General features: G+C 33.8%; 2 protein-coding genes across 2 annotated transcripts; one reads left to right on the forward strand and one right to left on the reverse strand.

The window, feature by feature from the left end:
• Nucleotides 1–1,979: 1,979 nt before the first annotated feature.
• Nucleotides 1,980–3,781, forward strand: LOC123219653 (ammonium transporter 2 member 5-like). Its single transcript, XM_044641653.1, has 3 exons — nucleotides 1,980–2,582; nucleotides 2,805–3,090; nucleotides 3,216–3,781. Exons 1-3 carry the CDS (start codon nucleotides 1,980–1,982, stop codon nucleotides 3,680–3,682), a joined length of 1,356 nt encoding a protein of 451 aa, XP_044497588.1. The 3' UTR covers nucleotides 3,683–3,781.
• Nucleotides 3,782–4,107: 326 nt separating this feature from the next.
• On the reverse strand, nucleotides 4,108–10,966 carry LOC123219348 (protein STRUBBELIG-RECEPTOR FAMILY 7-like). The gene is made up of 16 exons (XM_044641252.1): nucleotides 10,741–10,966; nucleotides 9,250–9,376; nucleotides 9,082–9,153; nucleotides 8,855–8,920; nucleotides 8,674–8,745; nucleotides 8,481–8,552; nucleotides 8,174–8,245; nucleotides 8,020–8,085; nucleotides 7,858–7,920; nucleotides 7,470–7,768; nucleotides 6,315–6,598; nucleotides 5,835–6,106; nucleotides 5,314–5,446; nucleotides 4,702–4,838; nucleotides 4,447–4,603; nucleotides 4,108–4,360 (listed from the first exon to the last, which is right to left on the reverse strand). Exons 1-16 carry the CDS (start codon nucleotides 10,841–10,843, stop codon nucleotides 4,208–4,210), a joined length of 2,148 nt encoding a protein of 715 aa, XP_044497187.1. The 5' UTR covers nucleotides 10,844–10,966; the 3' UTR covers nucleotides 4,108–4,207.
• Between the last annotated feature and the right edge of the window lie 1,759 nt (nucleotides 10,967–12,725).

Here is a 12,725-nt window from a genome sequence, read left to right on the forward strand (position 1 = left end):
TCTCTCTAGCGTTATCTCTCCTTCTTGGTCATCTCTTCGACATCATGTTGTTCAACTGGATGATGAATTATTCGTTTAGATGACAAATGATTTGTCCTCTGTAGACCATGATTCGTGGATGAAGAGAGGTTGCCAATCTGGAGGACGATTGCTCTGGACGAATCATCATCGTTATCTGTAGAAGATAAAGGAAATTGACACCAAATCAGGAGTGAGAGAAAGCGACGAAATTGTGGGGGAAGAACTGGGGAGAAAATTGTTGATTTTTAGGGTTCAAAGAAAAAATAATGATATGTCATCATATAATTGAACAATTGAAAATTATAAATAAAATAATATCCAATAATATAGTGTATCAATTAGTTCCTAGATGGAGATAAAAAGAAAGGGAGCAAACTGAAGAAGGTGAAGGATGCTTCCCTGGATGATACTAATCGCAAAGTGAGGAGGAAGGGAAAGCCAAAGAAGCAGAGAAGATTTCAGTTTCTGAGATGGAATCATTCATATTTATGCTCTTCGTCTGACTTTAGTTCTTTTAGTGATGATAGGCATATTAAAAGAAAGAGATCCTCTAAGTGGGACAAAAAACAGACGTGGAAAACAATTGAGATAGACGTTGTGACAAGAAGCAAAAAAGGTCAAGAAGGCTGTATGCACAATATCTTTAAATCCAATGTAATTATCTGTTTGTTAATCTAAATTTAAGTTTATATAATTGATTTAATAATGCAGAATTAATATGAGCAGTTTCTGGTTAAAAACTCACCTGTCCATCTATTAGATTATTGCTAAAATTTTCTTCCATTTCTATGATATTTCACTAAATTTCTATTTATTATTTATAATATCTTTGGTCTAATAATTCGATCTATTATCAAAATATTATATTCATTTTGAACACAGAATTCATTATGGTTTTGTTTATAGGCTCTACAAGTCAAAAAGCGTCTTCCACTTTGAACCCAGACCATCATGCTTTGCAACCCCGAATACAATAGTCCAACCTCCATCATGCTTTGCAACCCAAATATAATAGTTTGACTTACTGTTAAGATATTGTTCACTTTGAACACAGAGTCTATTATGACTTTACAAGCTAAAACGCGTCTTTCACACTAAACACACTGTTCATCATGTTTTGCAATTCAAAACACGTCTTGACAGAGACTATTTAGCCAATCAAATTTTTTCATTTCTAACCAATATGAGATATACAGACATAACATCCCTCTTGTATTTTGCCGACATGGAATTTGCCTAAAAGTATCATAGGTTCTTTGTCATTTTTTAACAGGAAATATATAGTCTTTCGGAAAAAAATTGAAATTGCTGGAAGCCAATTGTGACAGTGAAGATAATTAATTGTAGTGAATTTGGTGATGGCAAGAAATTAATCCAGCTCTTTGTTGGATGGTCATATTTGCTGCCTGTAACACTATGTATCAATTTGATTGAGCTAAATACAGATAAAAAGAAAGGAAATGAAGATGGTGAAGGACAATCATAATGAAGCAAGGCAGGGAAAACAGAAAAAATCTTCTACGGACAAGAGGAAGAGATAAGATACTACTTATTTGATTCAGAGAGTTCCTCATATTCCAATATTTGTATGCATACTAACAGTTACATTTAAAATTCCAAGATGTTATAGCGCCCACTGTGGCCTGGATGTGCCATGCTAATTTTGACTGTATATGCAGCAACAAATTGCTAATGCATCTTTGTAAATATCATTAAATTTGTTTGAAGTAACAGCCAATATTAATAAAATATCAGTAGTGGTGAGGATTAGCAGCATTCAATCCAAACAATGTCAGAGAAAAGATATATAATGACAAAAGAGATACCATCAATGAGCCAGCTTATCGTCAGAATCAAAGCAACAGAGTCCTAGTTATAAGTACTCATCAATGTAGAATTTCAATCAACTTTGAAGAATTATTCTTAAGTTGTTTGACATAGAATCAGGAGACTTAAACATGGCTGATGCACCCTTTCCTTACCCTATAAATTTAAAGCCAGATGAGGCAAGCCCATATTGGATGAACAAAGGTGACAATGCATGGCAACTCACAGCTGCTACACTGGTTGGTATGCAAAGTGTGCCAGGGCTTATCCTCCTTTACGGAGGAGGGGTGAAGAAAAAATGGGCCGTCAATTCTGCATTCATGGCACTTTATGCTTTTGCTTGTGTTCTTTTTTGTTGGGTGTGTTGGGGCTATAGGATGTCTTTTGGGACAAGGTATGTTCCATTTTGGGGGGTTCCAAATGTTTCATTAGAGGAACATTTTCTCCTTAAACAGACGTTTTCTGGGAAGTTGCCCAATGCTACTATGGTGTACTTCCAATTTGTGTTCGCAGCAATCACTTTGGTTTTGATTGCTGGAGCTGTGCTTGGACGCATGAACATCTATGCATGGATGATGTTTGTGCCACTGTGGCTAACCTTTTCCTACACAATTGGTGCATCCAGCATTTGGAGTCCTAATGGTTTCCTCTTCAAGAAAGGCCTAATAGATTACTCTGGTGGGTATGTGATTCATCTGTCTGCAGGAGTTGCTGGTTACACAGCTGCATTTTGGGTAAGAAATATTTTCATAAAATTCATTTTACTTGGATGAATACTAGAAGACTAGAACTACTAAACCCTTTTGCCTGGTAGAAGTGTTTAAGACGAAAAAAAAATGTGACTTACTCACCACGGATTTATAAATTTTGTATCTGTATTAGTTTATTGGAAGAATTACTGCCTAGTATGCCTACAAAATCCACTTGATCATATTGCACACTAATTTTCATCGTAGGTTGGTCCTCGTCTAGCCAAGGACAGGGAAAGATTTCCTCCAAATAATATCCTTCTCATGTTAATGGGAGCAGGGCTTCTCTGGATGGGTTGGACAGGGTTTAATGGAGGAGACCCCTATGTCGTAAACGTTGATGCTTCTTTGGCTGTTTTAAACACACATATATGTACTGCAACCAGCTTGGTTGTTTGGGTCATGCTAGATCTTGTATTTTTCGGCAAATCTTCTGTCATTGGTGCAGTTCAAGGCATGATCACTGGTTTAGTTTGCATCACCCCAGCAGCTGGTAAGTCAACAATACTAACGATTCCAGAGGCCATGCTGCCATGCACAACAAAATGCATCTAATTTCTGTGTGTTGTTATATGGAAAGAAATTTTATAATAAGGTTTTGCTCATGTTTTGATATAGGCGTTGTCCAAGGATGGGCAGCAATTATAATGGGGATGTGCTCAGGCTCAATTCCATGGTTCACCATGATGGTTGTGCATAAGAGATCCGAGCTTCTCCAAAAAGTTGATGACACAATGGCAGTTCTACACACTCATGCCATTGCTGGTGCCCTTGGGGGAATCCTTTCTGGTCTCTTTGCAGAACCAAGACTCAACAATTTGTTCTATGCTTCATACGGTGAATATGTTGGCCTGTTCTATGGCTTTGATATGGGAAAAACCAGTACTGGATTCCGGCAAATAGGAATTCAACTTCTTGGGGTTGTCTTTATCGTCATTCTCAACATAATTACTACAAGCTTAATATGTATTTTAATTAAATTATTTGTACCTCTGAGAATGTCTGAAGAAGATATGGAAATTGGTGATGAAGCTGTTCACGGGGAGGAAGCTTATGCTATTTGGGGCGAAGGTGATAAACTTTGAGGGGAAGGTAGCTTACGGTATGATTATGAACAAGAATAAAGCTGTTTTTTAAACTTGAGAAGACTAAAAACAACTGCGTAGACAAAATATGTTCATTTTTCAGAACATAATTGATAATTCCTCCTCAGATAATAAAATCATCCAATATCATAATCTTGTATGGAAATCTTTTTTTTTAATTAAAAAAAATATATATATGAATTTAGTCCACATATTTTTCTTTCCATGTGCATTCAAATCACATATATTGATCAGCAAAGTTTAACCTTGATTTTATTGAAAAAAATTAGGAGTAGACAGATGAATAATTTCACTTGCCAGGAGAAGTAACTAGACTAATTGTGATTGCACACAATAATAATAAGGGAAAAGAATGAATGAAGATGCAATTATTGAGCTTTTGTGAAGAATCAGAAGTTGTTCGATTGTGTAATATATTTTTATTAACAAATGGAAACAACTGGGTATCATATGGCACATCAGCAAAGAACTAAGAACCATAGCATTATAATAAAGAAAATATATCTAAGACATGTAATCTTGAGTATCTTGGTTGTCACCTCGCTGGGATGCTCCTTGCTCATTTCCGATTGTTCTTCTGCTCATGTTAGCTCGTTGAACTAATCGAACCAATGCTTGTACCACTTCAGACATTGGGGGCCTAAATTCTGGCTCCGGCTGTTGCATATTAGTGTATCAAAGGATTAGAGCCTTGTTTGTATTAGTATCTGATACATGAATTAACTCAAATACTTATTCATTACCTGGACACAAAGAGCAATGACATCTGCAAACCGGGAGAGAGATTTGACTGGATAGAGCCCGTTGAGAGCTGGATCGACCATTTTAGCCAGTGCATCAATGTCATGCAGTTGAGGTGTTGCCCATCGAACCAAAGATTGCTCAGACCTTGGCCTTGAACTGCCAAATTTAATACACATGATACCTATTAGCTAAAAAGATGGAAAAATTGCACAAAACAATGAGACTGCCAGATATTTTGCTTGTAATTACTTTACCTGTCAAATGGTTTACGTCCAGTAAGAAGCTCCAACATTACAACCCCAAAACTATAGACATCACTGTTTATGGTAAATTGACCAGACAATGCAACCTCAGGCGCACTGTATCCAGCACCTGCATTGTTGTTCAACAACTGCACACAAATAAACGAACCAAAAATTTAGGATCAGTAGAGTCAACTCAATTAGTTCAAATTAAAGTAGCAATACAAAAGGATTACTCCCACTGCCTGACCAAGGTCATGGGAAACTTTTCCATAGCTGGAAATAACCTGTTCCCTTCTTGCCATTGTGCGACTCTTGCAGGCACACATTAGCATCATTTGAACCCTATTTTGAAGAGACTTAAAATAAACAACTGTTTAGACATTGCTCTTCATTAGATTCTATAATGGACCATCTTATAATATGCTATTGCCAGTGGGTTGGCATTTATGCTACATGCTAGACTTCTACTATGTTGGTATACAGTACTAGGAACACCAAGGACAAACCATACAAATTATATAGCCTGTGAGATTGCCATTTTTTATCAAGTAGTGAAAAAATAGCATAATCCAATATATCAACTAGCATACAAGCACATATGAAATCAAATTCAAAATTCACCTGATCTGCATTTGGCATATAGCTTCCCATGCCAGAGTCTGAAAGGTGTGGATTGAGCTCGGTGTCCAGTAATATATTAGCTGACTTAATATTTTTGTGGACAATTGATGGGGAGCAAACTTCATGCAAGTACCTGAAAAATCCCTTTATGAGTTCAAGGTGGTTCAATCACAAATAGCAGAGACAAAAACAATATTTGTGAATATCTGATTTATCTGGAGGATGCATTATCAATCTAAATCCCATAGGGCAATTTCTAACTTTCCGCAACTAATTCTAGTAAAAGATATAGAAAATACTTTGGAAGCTGTAAATATAACAGTTTCTTGCAATATACTGATCTACCATCAGCAGTTATCAGGTCTACAAGGAACTAATCGATAAAACATTTACCAAGGAAATCATTAGAATAGAAGGACTAAATTGGAATCCTATGGTCAGAGAAGAAGAAATAGTTAATAACTCTATTCCCTTTCAACTTTTATTTCAAAAGGAAAAACAATTATTTTATATCAACTTACTCCAATGCACGTGCAGTCCCAAGAGCAATCTTAATACGAGTGTTCCATATCAGAGGTTTGCTGTCTTCATCTGATAGATGCAGGAAGTCATGCAGGGACCCATTTTTATGGAACTCATAGATTAGCAGGTGCTGTCCATACTCTGAACAGTAACCCACCAGCTCCACTACATTTGGATGATGCAACTCAGAGATGTTTGAGACTATCTCTGGAAAATCTTCGGACATTTCACTGGGAAGAGCAGATGAATCTATTTTCTTTACAGCAAGAACCTAATCATTATTAAAGGGATGTAACAAATTACAACGTTTTCAATACACTTCAACCATTAAATGAGACCAGACAAATAAAGGTAGAAGGTCAACATTTTATGGCAAAACATTCAGCAAAGAAGTTAGAATTTCATCTTCAGAATGAAATGGGCTGACATGGGAAACTGATAAAATTGCCTCACCAAACTGATAAGTAAGAAAAGTATACCTTCCCGTTATCAAATTGTGCTCGATAAACACGTCCAAAAGTACCCTCACCAAGAAGGTTTTCAACATTGAAGCTTCCAGTGGCCATCTGCAAGTCAGCTATAGAATATGCTGTCACATTTTTGGGAGTCGTAATAGCTTTCTTGACAACAATAGGCTTCTTTGAAAAATCATTATCATCAAATGATTTATGACGATCAATTGGAGGGGGTCGTAGATTTATTGAAGCAGAAGTCTCAAAACTTTTTGTGCTGATGGCAGAGGAAGTTTGCATAGACTTCATTTCTGCATTACAATGGAACCAAAAAAAAAACACATAAGAAGCCAAACAGGGACCTGGTGGCAAAAAATTTAGCTACAATAGACAAGAACATGGCAAGATCAAAGAACAAAATATACATATGATAGCCTAAATATTAAGATAGACTAAATATGAATGCAATAGAATGTTCACTGATATAATTTATAAATGTCCCTAAAGTATTTTATTTCTAATTATACTAAAAAATAAAGATCCAATATGACACTCTCCTTTGCAATACAAGAGAAGAAAAAAGAAGAAAAAAATTATATTTCCTGAAATATAAACATCTCAGATCTCCCAAAACTGTGGATAACTTGGATTTAAAGACATCAACAAACAAGCATTGAATCATGAAGCCAAGAATCAGTAATTGATAGAATGCGTCTGCATTGGCCGTTCAATGCTTCAGATGGATAAATTGACCTCCGGGGAAAATGTAACATTGCCATTCTCATATGTTTTGTTAAGGTAATTCAATGACCAACTTCCTTGCTAATTTAGGGATATCATATAATTCCTCTAATGGTGAGAAGCCCCTCTAATGAGTATTGAAAGAGTGCTTCTACAAAACTCTGGGGAGTTCAACATTTTCAATCCCATTAACGATTTAATGGTGCCAACTTTAGAAGTTTAAATATTCTGTGGTGACTGTCTATCACTCTCTTTGCATTCCTTCTTTGTTATCATTAAAATATAACCCTTAAAGTTTGCCCAAAAAATAAATAATTTAAAGTTAACTTATCAAATGGAAGAAAACAATTCATGAGGAGAAGCTTGACTCAAGGTAGGATGTAAATCTTTCAAAAATAAAGCAAAATGTAATGCAAGAGGATGTGAATAACATATGTTTACCTTGCACTTCATTAGATGCAAGGGGAGCAAAGGGCTGATTATCAAGCTTTTCCATATCCAAAGATGACTTTCTGGATCTTCGCTTTACCAAAAAGAATGCTATTATTGCCCCAACAACAATTATGGAGATCACTATTCCTGCTATGCCACCGCCCCCTATCCCTGATTTGCTGCTATCACCACTATTTGATGGGCTGTTATCACCACTGTTTTTGTGTTTTGGGCTACTTTTGCTGGCTGGAGGTGTACCTGGTGGAGGTGGAGGGGCCGGTCCAGAGTTAAATGAGTTACCATCCTTGCTGTCAAGAAGATGAGTTGAATGTAAGTAACTTCAATCTTAAAGGACAAACAATAATCATAACAAATGATAATGCTGCCAAATGCTTACTTCAAATTAATGTTCTTCAACTGTTCAGGAATCCAGCCTGTGAAATGGTTATTTGCAATGTTCCTGAGAAACACACATAATTCAATTGGTCATATTTCAGGACCACTGGAGGAAAGGGTAAATATAATTTTTCAGGTATTCATCGGTATACTGGATACCCACAGATTATCAAGGGGTAGATTGGCAAGAACATCAATAGGACCAGTAAACTGATTGTTCTGCAAATACCTACACAAGTACAAATAAGATAAATTAGGAGAAATCAAAACTATAAATATGCATTCACAACAGAAAAGATGACATCTTCTTCACTTACAGTGAACTCAGACTTGAAAGGGAACTAAAACTCTCAGGCAGGTTACCTGTCAGAGAATTGGAAGAGAGATCCCTGAAGAATATTAGAAAAAATATGGTTACATGGTCATTCAGCAAACAAATTTGAATTATTTCAAACAATTCATTGTTCAGATAACTGTGAAGGTAGCTAGAACTTAAAAAGGAAAAATAGATTTCAGGTCTGCTGCAAGTACTTATTTTTACTGGAATATGGTAAAGCAGGACAGATACCCCAAATGTATAGTTATAGTTTTTGAAAGAAACAAAGCCAAGAAAAAAAATCTCACAATGTAGAAAGTGAAGAAAGTTGACCAAATATGTCATTTAGTTGACCCTGGAGCTTATTGTGAGCTAGATTTCTGCAACCCAAAAGTTCAAAGATTAATGAATAAATAAACTGAAGCAAAAGATATTATGCTTTACCGTGTAAGTTGTGGCAAAACAATTATATTAATTATAAAAAATTGCAAAGCCACTCACATGTACTCAAGGGAGGTCATTTGGGAAATGTAGTAAGGAAGACTTCCAGTAAAATTATTCTTTTCAAGATTTCTGCATACGAAAGAACATCTAACGTAAATAATAAAAAATAAACAAAAATAAAAGAAATCAGAAACATGACCATAAAAAAGGGAAGAACAAATGCATATAAGAAACATACAATCGCGTCAAGTTTGGGGGTAGATTATACGGAATGCTATCTCCAAGATTATTATTGCTCACATCTCTGTAGTATATCATCACAACAAAACATCAGTAAGCATTATATTTATATCTATATGTAAGAATAAATACAGACAACTAAAACATTGAGTTCTAGGTCCCTATGGAAATTCACCATGCATGTTGACCAAGAAAAAGGCGAGACTAGAAGAACATTAATCTTACAGGTTGGTTAATGATGTCAAACTTGAGAGCTGCCAACCCAATTGTCCAGTAAGTTGAAGACCTGATATTTTGCTGAAAAAAGAACAACAGAATATATACCCAAATTCAGCACAGATAATGACATCTGAAATTCACAAACATGAACAAATAAAAGGGGAAGAAAATCACATTTCTGTGACTCGCTGGCTTGAGCAAGTAACTCCTTTCCAAGACTGCCCACATGGATCATCGCCAGTCCACTGGTTTAGCTGACTAGGTGAATTTAAAGTACTGTACATGGTCTTTAAAGCAGAAGCTGTATTCCAAATATTAAATAAATAGGATAAATATGCCGCTAACCATTGGACACACGTTAAATTAAATTAATAGCTTCTAGTACAATAGCTTTCTTGGGCTAAAAGAGGTCAAAGTATAAAATTAAAGTTGCTCTGCTAAGGATAATATTCTATCGTGACAAAGACTTAGTTTAACAACTGGAAGAAAAAATTTGAAGCAAACTATTTATCGTCATCAAATTGAAAATTTTAGAGTTTTCTATATACTTTCTTCTTTCACATGGGTTACTGTACTGCCTTCTTCTTTACTGTGTAAAACTTCTATATGCGGCAAGTCCATAATGGAGGTCCCTATTTCCAGAAATCCAAAATCTCTCCCCTTATCCTTGTTTCTTCTAGAGTAGAACAATCATCATGTAATACAAATGTAGGAGATATAGCTTCATAGATCAAAGGAATTTCTTTTGTACATCAACAAGGTTGGTAATTCCTAATAAACTCTTTGAAGCAGAAGCCCTGCAGTCCTTTATCTTATGATTTGGGTTGTGGCTATAGGTTCAATCTCTCTAAAACGTTCACAACATGCTTTCAAACCAAAATCCCCTAGGTGTCATATTCCATATTCAGCATCATTACTCAGAAAACCTTTGCAAATTCAATAAGCATTCAGAAGAGAAAGAATGGGACTCACGCCTTCCCTATCTTACAGATAACCAAACAAGGAGGCATTTTTCTTTGGAAAGATAAGACATGGAAAGCAACTCCAACACAGGTATTTCCTTCCTAGAATTAATGTTCCACCTCATTCGCTCCTTGCAGTATTAAGTAAAATATAAGAGATTGGCCTCCTTAACACTTACCGATTATCCTCGGATATCTTCAATGAAACCCCCATAATAACCATTCTTACTCTCTCAAACACCCATCTCCCACAATAAAGAGAAGAAAAGCTTAAATTTCTAACCCTTTAACAAACTAGCACAGTGTTTTACGTGATTCAAAAACCAGATGTAGGAAGGTAATTAACCGGAAAATGAACAGTGCCAGAACCCGAAACTTACAGCAGAATGTACAATACAAATGAAATGATGGGATTGGCTTCCTTAGATCAGAACTTGCATCTAACAAAAGAGTTCGCTTTCCTAAAATTGTAAGTTTCTAAAGCAGATTGAACAAAACAAATAATATAAAAAATAAAAATCGAAGTGTAGAAATGCATAAAAAATGTATGCATGACTATAAACCGTAAACCAGGCCATTCCAACCCACCAAAAAGGAGAAAAATATATTTTAATCAGTAGCAGGTAAAAAGCTTCAAAGAAATGCAGATTTGTTACAAATCTAGAGAAAAACAAAGGCAGGAAAGCGGAAAAGAAAAACTAACCATCACTGGGATCTGTAGCAGCATTGATGCAAGGGGGTTTCCATTCTAAAATGCACAGAATCAACCATACAAACACCGACGCTCTTCTCCATTTCTCCACCATTGTGAAGGGGCTTTGAATGAAAATAGAGAGTCCACCAAGCAGCTTTTTCGTCGGTAAAATGTTGATATATAGCGAAATCCTACCAAGTGAAAGCTGGCAGGCACAACTTGCCGAAAGAATTCAAAGCCACAGAATGCTTACGCTGTTATTTATATTTGATCAGATAAGGAAAATCCCATCTTGGTAGGTGTGTCTACGGTAAAAAGAAAAAAAAAAACAACACTTTTTCGTTACTTACAAAAGGTGTATATAAACAGTATTAGTAGTTTTCAGCAACATTACACGTATCTGGTAATTGAATATGGTAGACAGTGGTTAAGAGGAGAGTAGCTTTCATGATTCGATGATGATGTGACATTAACATTCAATCATAGCATTCATTACTTTGAATTTGTACCAGTCGGTCAGCAGTCACCGGAGGATTCACCGGAATTGGGCTTCCATATATGTAGATTTTTACTTTTTCATCTAGTGTTTGGACAGTTAGATGATTGCCGGGTGCATTTGTCATACTTCCATGTCAGAAAACTTAACAGTATCTATCTTTACCTCATGATTTGGTTCGGTATATTACAGAGGTTAAGGTGGGGTTTAAGGGGCATAGATTATAATACGAGGAAAGGAATGGTAATCCGGTGCCTATCCCATTAATTCCTTATGATAAGATTGAGTGTTTAAATTTTAAATAAAACCATTTTGGTATAAGTTTAAACACATACTTATAATTATCAAAATCTTATAATATATAATATATATATTTATAATATAATATAATATAAATTAAAAATAATATATTTTATAAGATATATTAAATTAATATGATATAATAGATATATTATATAATATGATATAATATATATTCTATGATATGATATATATTTTCGATACAAATTAATATATTTTTTAAAAAGATAATGATATAATAAGAGTGTATATGAAAAATTTTAAAATTTTAAAGATATTTATGATATTTTTAAAATTAATGACATGTCAATTAAAATTTTTTATTATTTTATTTTTTAAAATTGATGACAAACGTGTATACACGTATATGTATCATTATATGATTGACTGATTTTAAATTAATGATAAAATAACACTCAATTATACAATAACACACATTTGTGTACCCATTACTCTTATTTTTTAAAAGTTGTATTATTATATATGATATAGAAAATTAAGTTTTTGATACACGATATGATACATAATTTGACTATTACGGACACAATTAAAATACTTTTGATACGTGAATGTGTGAGAACTACTTTGAAATGTGTTTCAAATTATTTGAAAACACTAAGGAGTTGTATAGTTATTGATAATAAAAAATTATTCTACAACTTTATCTTTTATTACTAATATTACTATATTTAATTTATAAGTAATAAAATATTTTAAAAATATTTTATTATTAATAGTGATATGATATATAATATAAAAAATAATCATATTACTATATTAATCTTAGATGTTAAAAAATTACCAAAGTATTATTGATTTTGTTATAAATCTATTTTTATCTATTAATTTTTGAAGAAAAAAACACTCTTATTTTTAATTAATATAATAAGTAATAGAAAAAATATTTTATAATAATTAAAACAAAAACATATATATAATAATATTTTAATATTTTTTATCATATTTAATCAAATATAATAATAAAATATATCTGTTTTTATCTAATATAATTATAATATATTTTTTAATAACCTTTTAAATAATCTAATTTTTAATATTTTTTATTTTTTAATAAATGATTAATCAAATCACACGCAATGTAAAGTAACCAAAGAATGGTGAAAAGCTTCGGGTATGTGTTTGAGAGAAAATGGAAAAAATAAACTTTTTGAGAAAAAAGATTTCTTATGCATGTAAA

This window comes from Mangifera indica, chromosome 6, assembly GCF_011075055.1.
Source record: "Mangifera indica cultivar Alphonso chromosome 6, CATAS_Mindica_2.1, whole genome shotgun sequence".
Lineage (NCBI taxonomy): Eukaryota > Viridiplantae > Streptophyta > Magnoliopsida > Sapindales > Anacardiaceae > Mangifera > Mangifera indica.